Source organism: Rhincodon typus, chromosome 7 (assembly GCF_021869965.1).
Source record: "Rhincodon typus isolate 14 chromosome 7, sRhiTyp1.1, whole genome shotgun sequence".
NCBI lineage: Eukaryota > Metazoa > Chordata > Chondrichthyes > Orectolobiformes > Rhincodontidae > Rhincodon > Rhincodon typus.
The window spans coordinates 89,499,613-89,520,937 of record NC_063338.1 but is presented as its reverse complement, the minus strand read 5'-3'; the positions used below and the strand labels follow the sequence as shown (position 1 = coordinate 89,520,937).

Below are 21,325 nucleotides of genomic sequence, written 5' to 3'. Positions count from 1 at the left end.
CCGAAGGGCCTGTACTGCGCTGTAATGTTCTATGTTCTATGTTCTATATTCTAGTTACTGGTAAACTTTCGGTTTCTATTAGTAAACCACTGTTCCCTGCGAAAAGGCCAAACTTAAAGCGTTTTGCAAAAGAAGAAAATGCGAGGGGAGGAAAAGCTTTTCCACACAGTGGATTGTAGTTGGGGTATGGAATGCACAGCCTGAAGTGTAGTGGAGGCTGGTTCCAGTGAGCCATCTGAGAGTGCATTAATTAAATCGGAACAATGTGCAGGGTTACCAGGGAAGTAGATGGTGGTTGGCACTAAATCAGAATGTACAGACAGCGGGCGCAGACACAATGGGTTCCGCACCATAACATTCTTTGAAATTTTACTGCGTGTATGGCCAGCTTTTCCTCAAAGAGTGACACTTACATCTTTCTCGCAGTAGCACACAAGTGGTCCTTGAAGTGGAACGCGGCCAGCACAGTTTATTCCAGGTTGCTGTGCAACTATGAACTTCCACATTGGGCATCATTCCCAAAACTCATTAGAACAACAGTCCCAGCAACATGAATTATATAAAATTGATAGCACGGAAGCGGGCTGGGTTGGCACGGGTGGCTCAGCGGTTAGTGCTGTTGCCTCACAACCTCAGGCACCTGGGTTCAAACCCACGCTCAGGTGACTGTCTGTGTGGGTTTCCTCCGGGTGCTCCAGCTTCCTCCCACAGTCCAAAGGTGTGCAGGTTAGGTGGATTGGCCATACTAAATGTGGTATTACAGGGATTGGGTAGAGGGGGTGGGATGCACTTCAGAGGGTCAGTATGGGCCAAATGGCCTCCTCCTGCACTGTAGGGATTCTATGTTCCACTCAAGCCTTCTCTGACCATTCTTCATCATCCCATTCTATCGGAGTATCCACCTATTCCTTTCTCACTTATGTACCTCTGTAGCTTCCCCTGAAATGTTATGTCCAGTCCCAGGGTGATGTTTCTCATCGTGTTACCGTTCCTGATGGGATACCCCAAACTGTTAGGATCCTATTTGAAAGGGGATGAACTGGTTTCCCCCATCTTTATTTATTTGACCCGCACCCCCACCACACCCCCCACTGCTGACTGGATCACAAAAAGGTAAATTTTTAAAAAGAAAACGCATTACTTCGGTTGCAGATACCTTTCTCTCTCCCAGACCCAAAATAAATTATTTTTAAGAGAAACCAATTTAATCCAGCTTAGTTGAATCAACAAAAGGATTGAGTTCGTTGATACTGGCACAACTCACGTAAATACAGATTAGAAAAGAAACCATGGTGACTCTAAAAGCAGCAGATTGTTGAACATTGCAGTGGAGGTTACTAATAGTACTGGTGTTCGTAGTTAAAACTTCCTTTTTTATTCATTGGATAAGGGCTTTGTTGGCTATGCAGCATTTATTGCCCATCCCTAATTGCCTAGAGGGCAGTTAAGAGTCAACCACATTGTTGTAGGTCTGGAGTCACATGTAGGCCAGATCAGGTAAGGATGGCAGTTTCCTTCCCTAAAGGACATTAGTGAACTAGATGGGTTTTTCCCAACAATTGACAATGGATTCACAGTCATCATTAGACTCTTAATTCCAGATATTTATTGAATTCAAATTCCACCATCTGCCAGTCCCCAGAGCATTATCTGGGTCTCTGGATTAACAGTCCAGTGATAATACCACTAGACCACAGTGATAATACCACTCTACCAATATGAGAGAGCCAGCCATGGATGTCTAAGGAAATAACGGAAAGTATCAGATTGAAAAAAAAACACATACAAAAAAGCAAAGAATAGTGGGAAACTAGTAGACTGGGAAATCTTTAAAAGCCAACAGAAAGCCACAAAAAAAGTTATAAAGAAAAGATAGATTATGAGAGTAAACTAGCTCAGAATATAAAAACAGGCAGCAGAAGTTTCTATAAACATGTAAATCATAAAAGAGTGGCGAAGGTAAACATTGGTCCTTTAGAGGATGAGAAGGCCAATTTAATAACTGGGAATGAGGAAATAGCTGAGACATTAAACAGTTATTTCGTGTCGGTCTTCACAGCGGAAGACACAAATAACATGTCAAAAACTAATGGCAAGAAGGTTATAGCAGGTGAAGACCTAGAAACTATCATTATCACTAAGGAGGCAGTGCTGGGCAAGCTAATGGGGCTAAAGGTAGACAAGTCTCCTGGCCCTGATGAAATGCATCCCAGGGTACTAAAAGAGGTGATGGGGGAACTAGCAAATGCACTAGTAATTATTTACCAAAATTCACTGGACTCTGGGGTGGTTCCCGCAGATTGGAAAACAGCCAATGTGACGCCACTGTTTAAAAAAAAGGAAGTAGACAAAAAGCAGGTAACTATAGGCCAGTTAGCTTAACTTCAGTAGTGGGGAAAATGCTTTGGAGTTGGGGACTAAGTGTGGTGTGTCAAAATTTGCAGATGACACTAAGATGAGTGGTAGAGCAAAGTGTGCAGAAGACAAAGTCTGCAGAGGGATATAGATAGTCTAAGTGAGTGGGCAAAGGTCTGGCAGATGGAGTACAATGTTGATAAGTGTGAGGTCATCCATTTTGGTAAATAACAGCAAAATGGACTATGTTTTAAATGGTAAAAAATTGCAGCACGCTGCTGTGCAAAGGGACTTGGGTGTCCTTGTGCATGAATTGCTGAAGGTGGGATTGCAGGTGCAGCAGGTAATTAAAAAGGCAAATGGAATTTTGTCTGCCATTGCTCGAGGGATGGAGTTTAAAAACAGGGAGGCGATGCTGCAGCTGTATAGGGTCCTGGTGAGGCCACACCTGGAGTACTGTGTGCAGTTTTGGTCTCCTTACTTGAGAAGAGAGATACTAGCACTGGAGGGGGTGCAGAGGAGATTCACTCGGTTGATTCCAGAGTTGAAAGGGTTGGATTATGAGGACAGACTCAGTAGGCTGGGATTATACTCATTGGAATTCAGAAGAATGAGGGGAGATCTTATAGAAATATATAAGATTATGAAGGGAATAGATAAGGTGGAGGCAGGGAGGTTGTTTCCGCTAGCAGGTGAAAGTAGGACTAGAGGGCGTCGCCTCAAAATATAGGGAAGCAGATGTAGGACTGAGGTCAGGAGGAACTTCTTCACCCAAAGGGTTGTGAATCTGTGGAATTCCCTGCCCAGTGAAGCGGTTGAAGCTACCTCGCTGAATGTTTTTAAGGCAAGGCTAGGTAAATTTTTGAACAGTAAAGGAATTAAGGGTTATGGTGAGCGGGCGGGTAAGTGGAGCTGAGTCTCAAAAAGATCAGCCATGATCTTATTAAATGGCGGGGCAGGCTCGAGGGGCCAGATGGCCTACTCCTGCTCCTAGTTCTTATGTTCTCTCCCTGTCGTTTCACAATCCTTACTTTTGTAGCTTGGCGTATATTTTGTCATTATGATTCCTTTCGACTGTAACTGACTTTCAGCATTCAGGGTAAGACAGACAGTCCTTTAGTTAGCAAACAGAAGTTGCTGGAAAAGCCCAGCAGGTCTGTCAGCAACTGCGAAGAGAAAATCAGAGTTAACGTTTCGGGTCTGGTGACCCTTCCTCAGAAGTTCTCTTGACATTGTTTCTCTCTCCACAGATGCTGCCAGACCTGCGGAATTTCTCCAGTGTGTTCTGTGTTTGTTTCACGATATTGTCAATTAAAACTTTAAATAACAAATTGACAGGTGTAAGGACGATAGGGTGAAAGTTCCACCAAATGAACAAGGCCCTTCAACTGAAAGAATGGGCTGCACCCGTAAACCTTCACTTGATAAAGATGGTGGAAACAGATTGCATGACTGAATTTAAAAGGGAGTTGGATAGGTTCTTGAAGTTTTGGAACTTATCAGCTACAGGCAACAAGTGAGGGGGCAGGCTAAACATGATGGTCTGTCCTTTAAAGAGTTGACAGGCTAAGTAACCTTCTTCTCTACAATACCTTACAGTGACTCCATAATTACTCATGTGGTGCATGTTTTCAAGACATCTGACATAGAAACACAGAAACCGTGGAAAACAGGAGCAGGAGTAGGCCATTCAGCCCTTTGAGCATGCTCCACCATTCGATACGAACATGGCTACTCATCCAACTCAGACCCCTGTCCCCACTTTGACCCCATACCCTTAGCTCCCTTTATCCCTCAGAAATATATCTAACTCTTTCTTGAAAACATTCAATGTTTTGCCCTCAACTGCTTTCTTCTGACAGAGAATTCCACAGGCTCACCACTCTCTGGGTGAAGTAACTTCTCCCCATCTCAACCCAAAATGGCCTACCTCACATCCTTAGACTGTGACCCCTGGTTCTGGGCTCCCCAGTTATTGGGGACATCCTGTCAGTGTTTATCCTGTCCATTCCTGTTAGAATTTTATAGGTTTCTATGAGATTCCCCCCTTCATTCTTCTAAACTCCAGTGAATATAGTCCTAACTGATCCAATCTCTCTTCATACATCAGTCCTGCCCATGCATTGTGGTAAACCTTTGTGGCATTCCCTGTGCAGACAGAACATTCTTCCTCAGAGAAAGGGACCAAAACTGCACACAATACTCCAGGTGTGGTCTTATCAAGGCACTGTGCAATTTCAGCAAGACATCCCTGCTCCTGTATTCCAATCCTCTCCTTGTGTAGACCATCATACCATTTTCTTTCTTCAGAGCCTGCTGCACCTGTATGTTTCGTCCTTTACTTGCCCTTCCACACTTTGGAAAATGTGCCTCCTTATTGCATTGCCTTGGTTTACCATGAAGTCATGCTCCAGGTTTATCATCTCTGTGTTGCCTATTCCCACATATTCCTGCACTCTTTGCAGTCTTCCATTGAGGTAAAGAAGTCCAAGTTTCTCAAACCCACAATCAGAGTTCAGACTGGTGGAGCACAAATCCTTTTCCATCTGTGCCAACACCTCTTAACCAGCCTGAATCACTGATTATTTTGTGATACCCAGCCCAAATCCCAGATGAATAAGGTCTTTACCTGTTGGTCAAAGAGTGCCCAGAACATTGGGAGTGGAAGGTAGAGGAACAGGACTCGAGTGACCATCTTAATTTCTTCAATCAGATGTTTCTGTAAAAAAATGGACATTTAAAATTGAGTTTATCCACACTTATTAGTAAATGGAATTATTTCAAAAAGATCTCCTATATTCAAACAATTCAACAAAAAAAAAGTGTGACATTTACTGGATACTTTTCCCTTGCCCAGTCAAGCCAATGTTCCCGCCTCGGATAATTTTTGCTGCGATGTCTCCAGCGATTCCCTATCGAAAACTGGAAGGGAAGACAATTCTTTTTAAAAGGTGCTCCCGGAATGAACTTTCGGTCAGAAAACAATCAGAGAATTTAAGACAAGATACCCACATTGTATAAAAGATGTAGACTGCATTGGGATACTTTTGAATTTGTCTAATGCTTTACCTCGATTTACATCTGAGGTTCTAAGTGTAATTTTGCCAAGATGTAAATTTTAAATTTAAATGCTCGTAGAACCTGGGAATTGTCAGTCTCCCTGAATCAACCTTGTTTCTTAAAAAGAGAATAGTTTTCTGGCTTACAGATCATGGTGCTGAATCACGGACACAGATATTAAAGAGAAGTAAAGTCCCTGGCATCTGATGTCCCATTATCCAGAATTCTCATGCAACCAGCAAACAACGGGAGTAGTTTTCCTCACTCTGGAAACTGACTGCTTGATTGCCTCTCTCTCCCCTTTTTGACAAAACCTCATTGATGGTAGTGATGAGCATCCTGGTCACAACTCGCACATTCACATAACCTGCAGCTCTCCTACACTTACCCATTCCCCTTGTGTGTTGGATACCGGGGAGTTTACTGCCGTGACTCCAATGTCTGGGACCATTGTTGGACTGAGAAACAGCATTAACACTTCAAGTCCGTACAACTTAGAGGAGTCTTCCTCATTTCAGTCTTGAATTGGTGCTCCTTTATTCTGAGACTATGCCCTCTGGTCCATGACTCTCTCACGAAAGGAAACCTACTCTTAGCATTTACCCTGTCAAGCTCCTTAAGAATCCTACATGCCATAATGAGATCACTTCTCATTCTTCTAAATTTCAACGAGTATTATGCTTTTACAGTCACAGAGTCACAGAGTAATACAGCATGGAAACAGACTCTTCAGCCCAAACTGGTCCATGCTGACCATGGTGCATATGGTCCGTATCCCTCTAAACCCTTCTCATCCATGTACCTATCCAAATGTTTTATTAAATGTTGCTATTCTACCTGTCTCAACCCTAAAGGGGGATTTAATAATGGGAAATGGCCAAGGCATTGAACAGATATTTTGTGTCGGTCTTCATAGAAGACACAAACAGCATGCTAATAATTAATGGCAAGAAGACTGTGGCAGCTGAGGACGATCATCATCACTAAAGAGGCAGTGTTGGGCAAGCTAATGGGTGAAAAGTAGACAAGTCTCCTGGCCCTGATAGAATGTATCCCAGCGTACTAAGAGTGATGGTGGAGAAATTAGCAAATGGACTCGTGGTAATTTACCAAAATTCACCAGACTCTGATGCAGTTCCAGCAGATTGGAAAACAGCAAATGTAACACTACTGTTCAAAAAAGGATGTAGACAAAAGGTGTGTAACTATAGGCCAGTTAGCTTAACTTCTGTAGCGTGGAAAATGTTTGAATCTATAATCAAGGAAAAAAGTAGTGAGACATCTAGACAGAAATTGTCCCACTGGGCAGATGCAGCATGGGTTCATGAAGGGCAGGTCATGTTTAACTAATTTACTGGAATACTTTGAGGATACTACTAGCACAGTGGACAATGGTGAACCAGTCGATGCGGTGTATCTGGATTTCCAGAAGGCATTCGACAAAGTGTCACACAAGAGGCTACTGCATAAGATAAATGTGCACGGTGTTCCGGGTCATGTATTAGCATTGGTAGAAGATTGGTTAACTAACAGGAAGCAAAGAGTGGGGATAAATGGGTGTTTTTTGGTTGGTGATCAGTGGCTAGCGGTGTGCCTCAGGGATCACTGTTGTGACCACAACTGTTAACAATTTACACAGATGATTTAGAGTTGGGGACCAAGTGTAGTGTATCAAGTTCACAGATGACACTAAGATGAGTGGTCGAGCAAAGTGTGCAGAGGACAGAGAAAACCTGCAGAGGGATATAGATAGGTTAAATGAGTCGGCAAGGGTCTGGCAGATGGAGTACGATGTCGGTAAATGTGATGTCATCCATTTTTTACTCAAATCCTTGGACTTTTCCAGCATGTCTCCAGAATCTTTGCTTGCCCAACATACCAAGTAAATAATGATAGATTTGTAGAATTTTGCAGCACGAAGTGAGAGCCTTTGACCCTCTCTGTCGAGCTGCCTCTTTGAAAGTGCCATCCAACTTTAATCCCACACTCGAGCTTTAGAAGCAGAAAAGACTATTCTTCAATCTGTGCCAAAAGGGGATGTCTCAACCACAGATCACAACATCCAACATGGAAGCAGGTCCTGAGTTATAACGGGGACTGATCCCCACTGTGGTTGGCACCAATATAACTCATACAGTGCATCTTACCCACTGAGCCAACTAACTCCTCCCAGAGGGAGCTCAGGTTGATATGGCAACATAGACCTTTACATGCATCTTGTAGCCTGGAATTATGGAGTGATGGCTGCGGCTCTATTTTACTTCCCGTTACGTGGCTGACCAGGAATTTCTACAGTGTTTATTTATTCATTTGTGGGACGTTGTGTCATTTACCGACCAGCATTTCTTGCCTGTCCCTAGCTGCCCTTGAGAAGGTGGTGGTGAGCTGCCTTCTTGAACCGCTGCAGTCCACCTGCTGTGGGTTGACCCATATGTCATTAGGGAGGGAATTAATGGATTTTGGCCCAGCGACAGTGAAGGAATGGTAATATATTTCCAAGTCAGGATGGTGAGTGGCTTGGAGGGGAACTTGGAAGTGGCAGTGTTCCCATAACGTCAGCTGCCCTTGTCTTTCTGGATGGAAGTGGTCGTGGGTTTAGAAGGTGCTGTCTGAGGATCTTTGGTGAACTACTGCAGTGCATTTTGTACATAGTATACACTGCTGCTACTGAGCTTCACTGGTGGAGGGAGTGGATGCTTCTGGGTGTAGTGCTGATCAAGTGGGCTGCTTCGTCCTGGATAGTATCAAGCTTCTTGAGTGTTGTTGGGGCTACACTCATCCTTCAAGAATATTCCATCACACTCCTGACTTGGGCCTTAAGGATAGTGGACAGGTTCTGGGGAATCAGGAGGTGAGTTACTCTCACCAATAGCCATTAGTGAGTGTTGGGTGGAGTTGCAGATGGACACTCAACCTGTTTGGCCGTGTTATGACCAAACCATCCTTATTCATGGTCTAGTGTGGGACCTGAACGGGGATCTCCTTGCTCAGAGGTAGACATGCCACCGTTACCCACAAAGCCTTCATGATGAGTTAATAGTGTTCAAAATTTTGAAAAGTTTTTATAGAGTACACAGGAAGAGAAAAGTGCCACCAGAAGGCACAGATTTAAGATAATAAGCAAATTTAAACAGGGAAAATTGTGTTTTGCCTCATTCATTGTTACCATATGGAACGCACAGGCCTGAAAGAGGAGTAGAGTCAATCAGACCTTCTGAAAAAGAGAATTGAATATACTTTCTCAGGACAACTGGGAAAGAGCAGGAGACATGGAATGAATGGAATAACTCTTCAAGGAGCCAGCATAGACCAGACAAACTGAATGGCTTCCTTCTGTGCTGGACCATTCAATGATTGTATGGCCTCCTTCACAACAGTGGGATTGGCTGCCAACAACAGCGCAGCATTGGCAGCTCATTCAACCCAACACAGCCACTTTGAGGAAGAGGAGGAATGGAGAAGGGAAGGTTGTTGAGAAAACCGTCCCTAAGGGAAACATTTAAAAACGTACTTTAAAATTTTCTAGGAGGCTTTGGTCCAGCACGTAACACAATAGCAATCTGAAACTGATAGAGGAAGTGAAACTATGATGAGGTGCGAAGCCAGACTATATGTGACTTGTGTACAGAACTGCTGCAGCCCACAGTATAATACTTGAACATTAGAATTATTAGAAGTGAACTAATACTCAAAATGCTCATCAATTTCCTTCCTTAAATCATCACAGTCATGTTTTGTCATCCAAGGTTCCTTCTCTTACAAGCAATGTCCAAATGCCTGCTGTATTTGTTCAAAAATGATCACTTTGGTTCTTTCTCTGACTGAGGTTGTGAAGTTTCCTCTTTGAGCATTACTCCAGGCAGCTATGATTCAGTTTGTAGCACTCTATGGGCTCAAAGTTCTTACCATGAACTGAGTGTAAAAATATAGACTGATAATCCTCAATGTGTAGTGCTGACAAGTGCACTGTCTTTCTGATGAGCTGTTAAACTGAGGACTTACCTCTCTCGCAGGCGGATCAGAGAATTATACAGCACAGAAGAGGCCCTTCAGCCCATCTGGCCTGCACCAACAAAAAAAAAGTTTAGATTTGAGTTATGAGGAGATGCTGGATAGGCTGGGACTTTTTTCACTACAGCATAGGAGGTTGAGGGGCGATCAAATAGCGGGCTATAAAATCATGAATGGCATAGATAGGGTGAATGGCAGGTGTTTTTTTTAACCCCAAGTTGGAGCTTTCAAGACTAGGGGACATATTTTTAAGGTGGAAGGAGAAAAATTTAAAAAAGACATGATGGACAACTTTTCTGCACAGAGAGTGATTTGTGTGTGGAAGGAACTTCCAGAAGAAGGGCGCAGTTACAACACTTAAAAGACATTTGGATAACTTTATGAATAAAAAATTGTGCACAAGCACCCCAAGATCCCTCTGTTCCTCTGAGCTTCCTAGTCTCCTGCCATTCATTGAGTACTCCAAGGTCTTGTTACATATTCCAAAGTCCATCACCTCATACTTTTTCAAGCTTAAATTCCATCTGCCTCGGATGTGCCCTTCTGACCAATCCACCATTATCCTCCTGTCACCTAAGGCCTTCTTCCTCACTGTGAATCACATGGCCAATCTTCATCTCATCCGCAAATGTACTTATCACCCCCAACATTTTCTCCTACATCATTTATATACACCACAAATACCGGGGACCCAGCAACTGGTTTCTGTGGTATGCCACTGGACACTGGCTTCTAGTCACACAAACAGCAATCTACCACCACCCTCTGTCTCCTCCTATGAAGCCACATTTTGATCCAACTTGCCAAATTACCCTGGATCCCACGTGCTTTTGCCTCCTTGATCAGTCTTCTGTGTGGGACGTAGAAAATCCCACAGCAATGCTTTGAAGAGGAGGAAAGGGATTTCACCCTGGTGTCTGTACTTATCCCAAAAGCAATACTCAAAAATTAAGCAGGGCCAATTTCAAATTGTGGGAGCTTGGTGCTCAATTGGGCGACCAGGTTTCCTACAACTGTGACTATACCTTGAACGTATCTCATTGCCTGTAAAGCACTTTGGGAAATCCTGAGGTCAAGAAAAGGCACTATGCAAATGCAACTTCCTTTCTATGAGCACAGAGCACAGTCCACATTGGTTTTGTAGCTGGGTACAGTTCCTCATGATATTTGTCTCTCCATCGATCATTCCAGTCCTTTCAGATTATGCCAACAACACTGGATAGTCCAATTCCCTCTCTGGCAATCCAACTGAGTTAGAATTATGGAAGCAGGCTGTCTGAGCCACCAAGTCCACGCTAACCCTCCAAAAACCATCGCACCTGATCCTATTACCCTGTATATCCCATAGCTACTCCACTATCAGCAATTTAGCATGGCCAATCCACCTAACTTAAGTCTTTGGACTGTGGGAGGAATCCGGAGCACTCAGCGGAAACTTGTGCAGATATGGAGAGAATGTGCAAACTCCTTACAGACAGTTGCCCAAGGGTGGAATTGAACCCAGGTTCCTGAGGCTGTGAGGCACCAGGGCTAACCGCTGAGCCACTGTGCCACCCCAGATCTCTGTTTGTATCAGTATCCAGATAAGTCAACAACTGTTTATTTCAGAGATGGGGATCTATGTTGCCCAGTATATTGGCACTAGTCTACACCTCCGCACTGCTCACCATGCTGGTCGTATGTTTGACTTGGGCCAACAAACTTTCACCCTGCTCAAGGTAATGACAGCTCTCAGCATGTTGGAACCACCCTGTTACAATGACAATTGCCCACTGATATCCAGCTCTCCAAAGAAAGCCTGCTATTGGAAACAGACTATAGGAGAACAGAAGACACCTTTGGTGACCCAGTAGAAAGCGGACAGTGTTGAAGAGTAGGAATAGTGGGACTGCTCTTTGAAACAGCCAGTAACTCAAATGACCATAAGGCCCAGATGCAGAAGTAGGCTGTTGGCCCTACAAATCCACTCTGCCATTCATTCAGACCATGGCTTACTTGATAATCCTCAACTCCTGCCGTATTCCCATCAACCTTGATTCCCTGACTGATTATTGAAATAGCCTCCAACTTTTGAGGTATTTTCAATGTTGGAGCTGATTTCCTCAAATTCTAGGAGCAGTAAATATTTGTTTTATAAGCTGCTGCACTGTTTTGGAACTTTGGGAAAAAGAAGACCAAAACAATGGCACTTTAAAAAGGAGGAAAACAGGCAAAGACAGTGACCACATGGGAAGTGATGCAAATAGAAAGAAACCTACACTGCTTTCTGACCCAGCAGTAACCTGCACAGCTGCTGCCTTTCCTGTTTGGTTTCAAGTATCTCTGGACATCGGAGTTTGTTCTAAGTAAAAAAAAAACCAAACAGCGAAATTCACAGCTGAAACCTGTGTGAAGGAGCTCACAGCAAGAGAGCAGCTAAGTGGCTTTTTAAAATGTAACCATACTGGTTTCTTTTGTAAATCAAAGATGTTGCCAGGGTTGGAGGGTTTGAGTTATAGGGAGAGGCTGAATAGACTGGGGCTATTTTCCCTGGAGCGTTGGAGGCTGAGAGGTGACTTTATAGAGGTTTATACAATCATGAGGGGCCTGGATAGGGTAAATAGACAAGGTCTTTTCCCCGGGGTAGGAGAGTCCAAAATTAGAGGGCATAGGTTTAAGGTCGGAGGGAAAAGATTTAAAAGAGACCTAAGGGGCAACTTTTTCACTCAGCAGGTGGTGTGTGTATGGAATCAACTGCCAGAGGAAGTGGTGGAGGCTGGTACAATTACAACATTTAAAAGCATCTGGACGGGTACATCAACAGGAAGGGTTTAGAGGGATATGGGCCAAATGCTGGCAAATGGGACTAGATTTATTTGATATCTGGTCAGCATGGACGAGTTGGACCAAAGGGTCTGTTTCCGTGCTGCACATCTCTATGACTTTATGACTATGTTGAGCTACTCTATGATTTGAAGAGTTAGTACACCAAAATCCATTTAACAGAATTATTATATGTCAAATAAGCTTTCCTATAATGATGCTGTTTTTACGAATGGGTGTTAATTATAAGGAAAGGACGGTCACTAAATTACTCCTGAGGCACTCACCCCAACACAGCTACACACTTCGACCAGCATATTTCCTTGTGGGGGGAGTTTTTTGTAGAGCTCACTTCCAGATACGAACACAACTAAACAAAGGGAAAAGATGATCAAATTATTGTTCATATTTTCACGGCACTTGCTCTTCATCGCATCATTTCCCTCTCACCATGCTCCCATTTACAAATGGGAATTTGAGGTCATCTAGCAGGCTGACTTCAATGCCAACTTTACAAACCCATGATGGCCACCACCTAGAAGGATGAGGCCAGTCAATGTCTCGTGGGAGCACCACCTGGAATCATAGAATCCCTACGCGTGGGAAGGCACCATTCAGCCCATCAAGTCTGCACTGATCCTCCAGAGAGCATTCCACCCAGACCCAGCACCGCACCCCCTTTCTCTATCTCCATAACCCCACATTTCCCATGGCTAATCCACCTAACCTATACATTCCTGCACACTACAGGGCAACTTAGCATGGCTAATCCACTTAACCTACACATCTTTGGACTGTGGGAGGAAACTGGAGTACCCAGTGGAAACCCACGCAGTCACAGGGGGAATGTGCAAACTCCACACAGACAGTCACCTGAGGCTGTAATCGAACCTGGACCCAAGCAGCGCGTGGCAGCAGTGCTAATCACTGAACCACCGTGCTGCCCCTACCTCGTCTCGCTGCCCCTCCAAGTTGTACAACATCCTAGCTTGGATACATATCAATGTTGCTTCATCATTGTTGGGCCAAAATGGGCCACATCCCATGTCAGAGCAATTACTTGGACAGCTAAATCATTAGAAGGACTGCTCTGGTCCAAAAAGGTGCCCCATCTCCTTCTCAAAGGATCGGCCATAAATGTGATCTTGCCAGCGATGCCCACACCCAAGAATGAATGGAAGTGGTCCTGAGTCCATAGCACAAGGTTATCCTAAATTGCATGAAATGTAAATCATTGAGACCATTGAAATATTGGATTGTCACTTCAGTCCATTTCTGAGGTTGGTGAGAAGCCGTGTTCGTAGTGAAGCACACGGAGTCTTGACTGCACATCCACTTTGTGCTTCAATACCCACTAAAGCTCCTGACATCGTCTAAAGAAAGGTGATTACCAGATTAGCCCAGAAGTAACAAGCATGTGAACAACCAAAGATGACTTGCCGAGGGCAGTGTTATATCTCACCTAGTGCAACCACCATTAGTGCAGCAGGAACACCAAAGGCAAGAGCATAGCAATCTCCACCAAAGCACTGAACATCAGCTGGAAAACACAACAAGGCAATGTCAATGAGGATGGATACACCGCATGACCCTTTACAGCAGCTGAACAAACTTGTTATGTGACCAGCGAGTCATGAATGAGATCTTCATACAGAGAACAGAAGAATTTGCTTCATCTTCACATCATATGAAAGCTCATTGGTCAGCACAATGTTTGGTCTCGGTTGCGTCCCGAGGGTTCACATTGGAATTTTCCATCATTGTTTCCAATTGTTCCTCAGGGAAGTTTTCCCAGGAGATTATGTATGTGCAATGGGACGGGCAGGTCTCTACATATGACCCTCATGGCATTGAGGGTTTGGTAGGCTTCATTGACTGACTAATCATATCCTTCCTATTGCTTTCATATGTTAATGTGAATGGTCTAATTCTGTTGCACTCAATGCAACCTAGGCTGGTATTTCAGTGTAGCCCTGAAGGAATGTTGCACTGCCATTGGTGCAGTCCACTGGACGTGATATTAAACCAGGCTCCCCTCTACCTGTTACCATGCTTGAGTGGATGTTAAAGAGTCATGGACACTACCTGAAGAATGGTGGAGGGTTCTCCGAGTGTGCTGCCTAGCGCTAATCCTCAACTAAACCTACGAAAGAACTTGTGACTAGTTATTCATCTGACTTGAGACTTCAAATGTGGTATAAATAATGCACTGTTGCCGACATAATAGTTCTAAAGGTGTACTTTCGACAAAAATTCATTCAGTAACCTAAAGTCTACAGAATTTATACTGCTAAAGAAAATATGCATTTTAATACAGAATTTGGTATTGCATAAGGCAACTAGGTCCTAGGGAGTGTTGCTGAACAACGAGACCTTGGAGTGCAGATCCATAGTTCCTTGAAAGTGGAGTTGCAGGTAGATAGGATCGTGAAGAAGGCGTTTGGTATGCCTGCCTTTATTGGTCAGTACATTGAGTATGAGAATTGGGAGGTCATGTTGCGGCTATACAGGACATTGATTAGGCCACTTTCGGAATACTGTGTTCAATTCTGGTCTCCCTGCTAAGAGCAAGGATGTTGTGAAACGTGAAAGGGTTCATTAAAAATTTACAAGGATGTTGCCAGGGTTGGAGAGTTTGAGCTATAGGGAGAGGCTGAATAGACTGGGACGGTTTTCCCTGGGGTGTCGGAGGCTGAGGGGTGACCTTATAGAAGCTTATAAAATCATGAGGGGCATGGATAGGGTAAATAGCCAAGGTCTATTCTCCAGGGTAGGGGAGTCCAAAACTAGAGGGCACAGGTTTAAGGTGAGAGGATAAAGATTTTAAAGGGACCTAACGGGCAATTTTTTCACACTGAGGGCAGTGCGTGTATGGAAATGAGCAGCCAGAGGAAGTGCTGGAGGCTGGTACAATTATACCATTTGAAAGGCGTCTGGATGGATAGAAGAATAGAAAGGGTTCAGAGGGATATGGGCCAACTGCTGGCAAATGGGACTAGATTAATTTAGGATATCCGGTCAGCATGGACAAGTTGGACCAAAGTGTCTGTTTCTGTGTTGTACGTCTCTGTGACTCTAAATAGTGCTTCTTTTAAATTCATTCAAGAGTTGAGGTCAGCTGAGTCAGCATTTATTATCCATCCCTAATTACCCTTGAGAAGGTGATGGTGAGCTGCCTTCTTTAGTTGCTTAAGTCCATTTGGTGTGGGTGGACACACAATACCATAAGGGAGGGACTTTGACTAAGCATCACTGAAGGAACAGCGATGTATTTCTAAGTCAGGATGGTGAGTGACTTGGAGGGGAACTTGCAGGTGATGGTGTTCCCATGTTTCTGCTGCCCTTGTCCTTCGAGATGGAAGTGGTCATGGACTTAGAAAGTGCTGTCTGAGGAGCCTGGGTGAATTTCTGCAATGTGTTTTGTAGATGGTATACATTGCTGCTATTGATGGTGGATGGAGTAGATGTCTGTGGTGTGGTGCTTATCAAGTGAGCTGTTTTGTTCTGGATGGTGTTATACCTCTTCAGTGTTGTTGGAGCTGCACCCATCCAGGCAATTGAGGACCATTCCATCGCACTTTGGATTTGTAGAGGCATAGAGTCACACAGCACAGAAGTAGGCCCTTTGGCCCAACTCATCCATGCTGACCAGATTTCCTAAACTGAACTAGTACCATTTGTTGGCATTTGGCCCATATCCCTCTAAACCTTTCCTATTCATTTACCTGTCAAAATGTGTTTTAAATGTTGTAATTGTACACCTGTCCCTTGTACAGGTGGACAGGGGTCAGGAGGTGAGTTACTCGCAGAAGTGTTCCTAGACTTTGACCTGCTCTTGCAGACACAGTATTTATGTGGCTAATCCAATTCAGTTTCTGGTCAGTGGAACCCCAGGATGCTGATGGTGGGGGATTCAATAATAACAATACCATTGAATGTTAAGGGGTAATGGTTTGATTCTGTCTTGTTGGAGATGGTCGTTGCCTGGCATTTGTGTGGTGTTAATGGTACTAGCCACTTACCAGCCCAAACTGGTACCTGAAAGGGTTAACTGACATCACAAGATAAGATCCACCCATCAGGACATAAGGGTTTCTCCTGGCAAGAACTAACCAACGTGTGTGCGTGTGTGTGTGTGTGAGAGTGTGTGTGTTTGTGTGCACGTGTGTGTGTGTGTGTGTGTGTGTGTGTGTGTGTGTGTGTGTGTGTGTGTGGGGTGTGGCATAAACTCAAAACAAGTTGAGCTTGATTGTCTCTTGTGAGACTAATTGTATATCTTACACGTAATGTAACTAGCTACTAAGTAATATGCTAAAAGCTTATTTAGTTTTCATCACGATTTTGATCAAGTGTTTGTGTGGGCGATCTTTGCCATGTGGTATTAGTAGCTTAGACAGATACTATTGGTCACAGTGAACAGACCGAAGAAATCTCTAATGGTTCAGAAAACAAAATCCTGGGAAGGCTGGGAATCTGCAATGAATGCTGGAAACCCTTCTACAAGTATGGAGAGACAAAGTTAAGGGGCAAGATTTTCCTGACATTGGTTGGAATTGCATTTCCATGATTAAACTCCTGGAGGCTGCTGCATCCTTTACCCATGGGCCCCACTCTTGTGTTAAAAAAAAAACACAATCTCTCTTCCCCACCTCACTCACCACCTCTTACATTTCCTACCTCTGTCCTTGTTTCATACCAACTGAGTATTTTGCTAGACCATTTCAGGGAGCAGTTAAGAGGCGACCACATTGCAGTGTAGCTGGAGTCACCATGTAGGTCAGACCAGGTAAAAGATGGTAGATTTCCATCCTTGAAGGATGTTAGTGAATCAGAAGGGATTTTACAACACTCTACGATGGGTCACCATTAGTGGGACAAGCTTTACGTGCCAGATTTTTAAATTTTATTCATTGAATTCAAATTCCATCAGCTGCTGTGGCAGGATTATGAGCCAGTGTCTCCAGCAGATTCATCTCAGCTTCTGGATTACAGTCCCAGTGACATTACCACTATGCCACCATTCCACTCCCAAATAAGTAACAAAGGGAGTCCAGCCTCTCTCACAGTGAAACACAGGCCAGACGACAGAAATCCCGACTTGGCTAATTTCCTGGACACTGCTGTGAATCCCCACAACAATGCCCCAGTGTCAGTCGAAAGCAGAAACTGCTGGGAAAGCTCAGCAGGTCTGGCAGCATCTTTGGACAGAAAGAAGAATTAATGCTTCAGGTTCAGTGACCCTCCGTCAGAAGTGACCCTTCTTCTGAAGGTTCTGAGAAGGGTCACTGGACCTGAAATGTTAACTCTTCTTTCCTTCCACAGATGCTGCCAGACTTGCTGAGTTGTCCCAGCAGAAACTGATTCCCAGCATCCGGAGGTCTTTGTTTTCTTTCAATCAACGTGACTACAAAATAGGGAGTGAAATGTGATTTAAAATAGGCTGTGGTTAAGGAGTGAGTCTTCTGTTGTGTAGATTTCCGCTACTCTCAAAAAAGGCAACACATTACACTGCATAACCAGCGGACACTGAAGAAAAAATGTATCAGAGATCAGATTCCATATAAAATATTGCACATAACTTATATCGTTACAGAGAGAATTGCAAATCTGCACTGACCTCTCAACATGGGAGTGATGATGGTTGACAGTAAACTTCCTGCATTAATGGACAGATAGAAGAAGGAGAAAAACCTACTCCGTTCAGAAGCCTAGAATATAGTAGCAGAAATTGGGAAATCATCAGTTAGTGCAATACAATCTATACTCAATCAGTCTATTCTATTCTACCGCTCTAATGAACCAGTGCAAGGTATGATTTGTCTGGTCAGCATGCAAGCCAATAATTTTCACTGTATCGCGGTACATGTGACAATAATAAATTGAATCAAACTTCACTCTTTCATGGAATGTGGGTGTTGCTGGCTAGGTCAGTGTTTTTTGCTCATCCCTAATAGCCCAGAGGGCAGTTAAGAATCAATCACATTTCTGGTGTCACATGTCGGACAGACCTGGTAAGGATGGCAGATTTCTTCCCCGAAGGGTATTGGTGAACCAGATGGGATTTTATAACAATCAACTCATGGTTGGACTTTTAATTCCAGATTTTTAAAAATTAATTGACATTTCACCATCTGCCACCATCTGAACGTTTCTGAAGAAAGGTTCCAGACCCGAAACGTCAGCTTTCCCGCTCCTCTGATGCTGCTTAGCCTGCTGTGTTCATCCAGCTCTACACCTTGTTATCTCAGATTCTCCAGCATTGGCAGTTCCTACTATCTCACAGTTATTTCCATATGGGTTGCATGCATAATGTTTCCACACAACTGAAGCTCCTCAATTCCTGGTTTCATCCAGGCAAACCTTCTCTACACTTTTTCAAAGTCCTCGAGGTCTTTCTTCATGCATAGTGTTCATTTTGAGGCACAACATTCACGCTGAGGTCTAAGGATGATCTATAAACGCTTAGCTTAACTCTTTAGCTTTGACCTTCATGGCTCTTTGATCAACAAGGAAATCAAGGGTAATGAGAAGCAGAAGGCAAAGTGGGGTAGAGAGCACCATCCAATCATTTAAGGAAGGAGGCTCAAGGGGCTGAATGGTCTACTCACGCTTTTGATTTTTCTGTTCTCTATCCACTTACAAAACCCAGGATTGTGTACGCCCAATCTCTAGTGACAGGATAAATAGAAACAATACTGTTTCTAACATCTGACAGTCTTCTTGTGCACTTACATGCTTCTCTTCAAACTGATCACCACCAAAAGCTGCAACACAAGGTTTGATACCACCAGTGCCCAGGGCTATTAAGAAGAGGCCAAGCATTGATAATATTCTGCAAACAAGAGAACGTTTGTTAAGTTTTGAGGAGGCTAGGATAACACCATTGACTGAGAAGAATAAAAATAAGTCACAGTGATGGGTGCATTGATGGTTCTTTTGTCGTTTTGACAGTCATTAGGTTGTGAGTTCAAGTCTCAGCACACAGGCTTGATGCAAAATCCAAACAAACACTATGGTTTATTACTGAGAAAGTGCTATACTAGTGAAGGTGCCACCCTTTAGATGAGCAGTTAAACTTCAACCAAGGCTGTTTTCACCTGGGTCCCAGTCAATAATTATCTCTCAACGAACATCATTAAAACTGAACTCAATCGTTATCCCTTTGCTGTTTTGGTTACTGTTTGCATATTGGTTGCTATAGTCCCAACTTTATAACAGTATTACAAAAGGATGCCATTGGCCATAAAGTGCTTTGGAACATCTGAGTGAACTGGTGTCATGGTCATTATAATCAGTTAATGTTTCCAAATGAAAGCCTGCTCTAATTAACTGCATCTTTTCTTTAACCTGTAGTCGCACTGTGAGGGGATCATCAGCTTATAGAAATAGATAAATTACAACACGAAAAGAGGCCATTCAACCCATTATGTCTGTGCTGGCTGAATCAACAAGTCACCCATCCCAATCTCACATTTTGAGACTGACTGGTTGGGAATCACTGCTGGGTTTTATTTGGTGCCCTTTCAATCTGTTTGTTTCCGCTGTTGTTTTATCATTGGCCAGGGAGGGTAAAGAGCAATTCCTCATTAGATCCCTCCAGTTTCTTGTTAGCCGGTTGGTCATTTAATGGATATTGGATCATCTACCTCTTAGATCGGTCTACCAATATTGCTTTTTTTTTTGTACAGCGTCGTTCAAAGTCAAAAAGCAGAGTTGTCAAATCTCCCAGGGTGTCAGACTTGCAGAGCAACTTTCTATTTAAGGCTGTACAACAGGATGATAGGTAGTTGGTATGGACTATGAGTTGGCACTAGGCTGCCGTAGGGGCTATGAAGGGACTTGAGGATTGGTAGACGGCAGGGGTTGTCATGAGGATTACGAGGGGCCATCTGATGGCATTAGGTGGCATGGATGGGCAATGAGAACATGTGAATGGCTTAGGGGGATTTAAGGGGTGAGGGCTGTTTTATTGTGAAAACAAACAATGCTGGAGATGACAGTGGGTCAGACAACATCCACGGAGAGAAAGCAAGCTAACATTTCGAGTCGAGGTGACTCTTCATCACAGCTGACATAAAGTGTGAAGGGGACAGCATTTATGCTATAGTTGGAGGGGGTGATATGGGGGTAGTGGGGTGTAGAGAGGTGGGGGAGAACATAACAGGGTGTAGAGAGGTGGGGGAGAAAATAATGGGGTGTAGAGAGGTGGGGGAGAAAATAATGGGATGTAGAGCGGTGGGGGAGAAAAGATGTTGATAGTGCAGATTGAGTGATGGGAATGTGAGAATGGCAGAACAATGGTATGTCTAACTGCCAGACAGGAAAGAACAGGCAGTCCCACTGGGGTGGGGGGAGGGGAGAGAGAGGGCTTGGTGGCAGAGAATGCAACAAATAAAGCTATAAAGGGAAGAAACAAGAGTTGGGGGCACGGGGAGGGGGGGTGCCTGTGATATGAAGACATGAAGAGTGAGGGGAAGATGTGTTTGGTAGTGGTTTCCTGCCAGTGTTGCCTGAAATGACGGAGAATGATCCTTTGAATGTGGAGGTTGGTGGGAAGAAAAGTGAGAACATTTGGTTCAGATCACGCTGTTGTGAGTGATGGGCGGAAGCACAGGTGATAGGTTAGATGTGGTTGAGGACCCTGTTAACCACAGTGGGTGGGAAACCATGATTATGGAAAATGCAAACCATATCAGCAGCGCTATTTTGGAAGGTGGTATCATCTAAACAGATGTGACGTAGGTGAAGGAACTGGGAGAATGGGATGGAGTCCTTGGAGGGCATTGTGTGTGATGAGCTGCAGTTAACGTAGCGTGGGAGTCAGCAATGGGAGTAGGTGTAATGAAGGTAGCTATGGGAGAGGGTGTAGTGAAGGTAGCTATGCGAGAGGGTGTAGTGAAGGTAGCTATGGGAGAGGGTCGAATGAAGGTAGCTATGGGAGAGGGTGTGGTGAAGGTAGCTATGGGAACAGGGTGTAGTGAGGGTAGCTATGGGAGAGGGTGTAGTGAAGGTAGCTATGGGAAAGGGTGTAATGAAGGTAGCTATGGGAGAGGGTGTAGTGAAGGTAGCTGTGGGAGAGGGTGGAGTGAAGGTAGCT

The 21,325-nt window shown here is 44.0% G+C and overlaps 1 protein-coding gene across 1 annotated transcript in view; it reads right to left on the bottom strand.

Annotated features, from left to right (window-relative positions):
- Positions 1 to 21,325, bottom strand: part of slc15a2 (solute carrier family 15 member 2) — a gene marked incomplete at its 5' end in the record, with an annotated part of 108,708 nt that overhangs the window by 67,638 nt on the left and 19,745 nt on the right. Inside the window, 6 exons of the mRNA XM_048599259.1 lie at positions 4,985 to 5,074; positions 5,191 to 5,277; positions 12,516 to 12,598; positions 13,691 to 13,768; positions 17,846 to 17,936; positions 18,961 to 19,060. Coding sequence (XP_048455216.1) covers positions 4,985 to 5,074; positions 5,191 to 5,277; positions 12,516 to 12,598; positions 13,691 to 13,768; positions 17,846 to 17,936; positions 18,961 to 19,060 — 529 coding nt within the window. The remainder of the gene's footprint in view (positions 1 to 4,984; positions 5,075 to 5,190; positions 5,278 to 12,515; positions 12,599 to 13,690; positions 13,769 to 17,845; positions 17,937 to 18,960; positions 19,061 to 21,325) is intronic.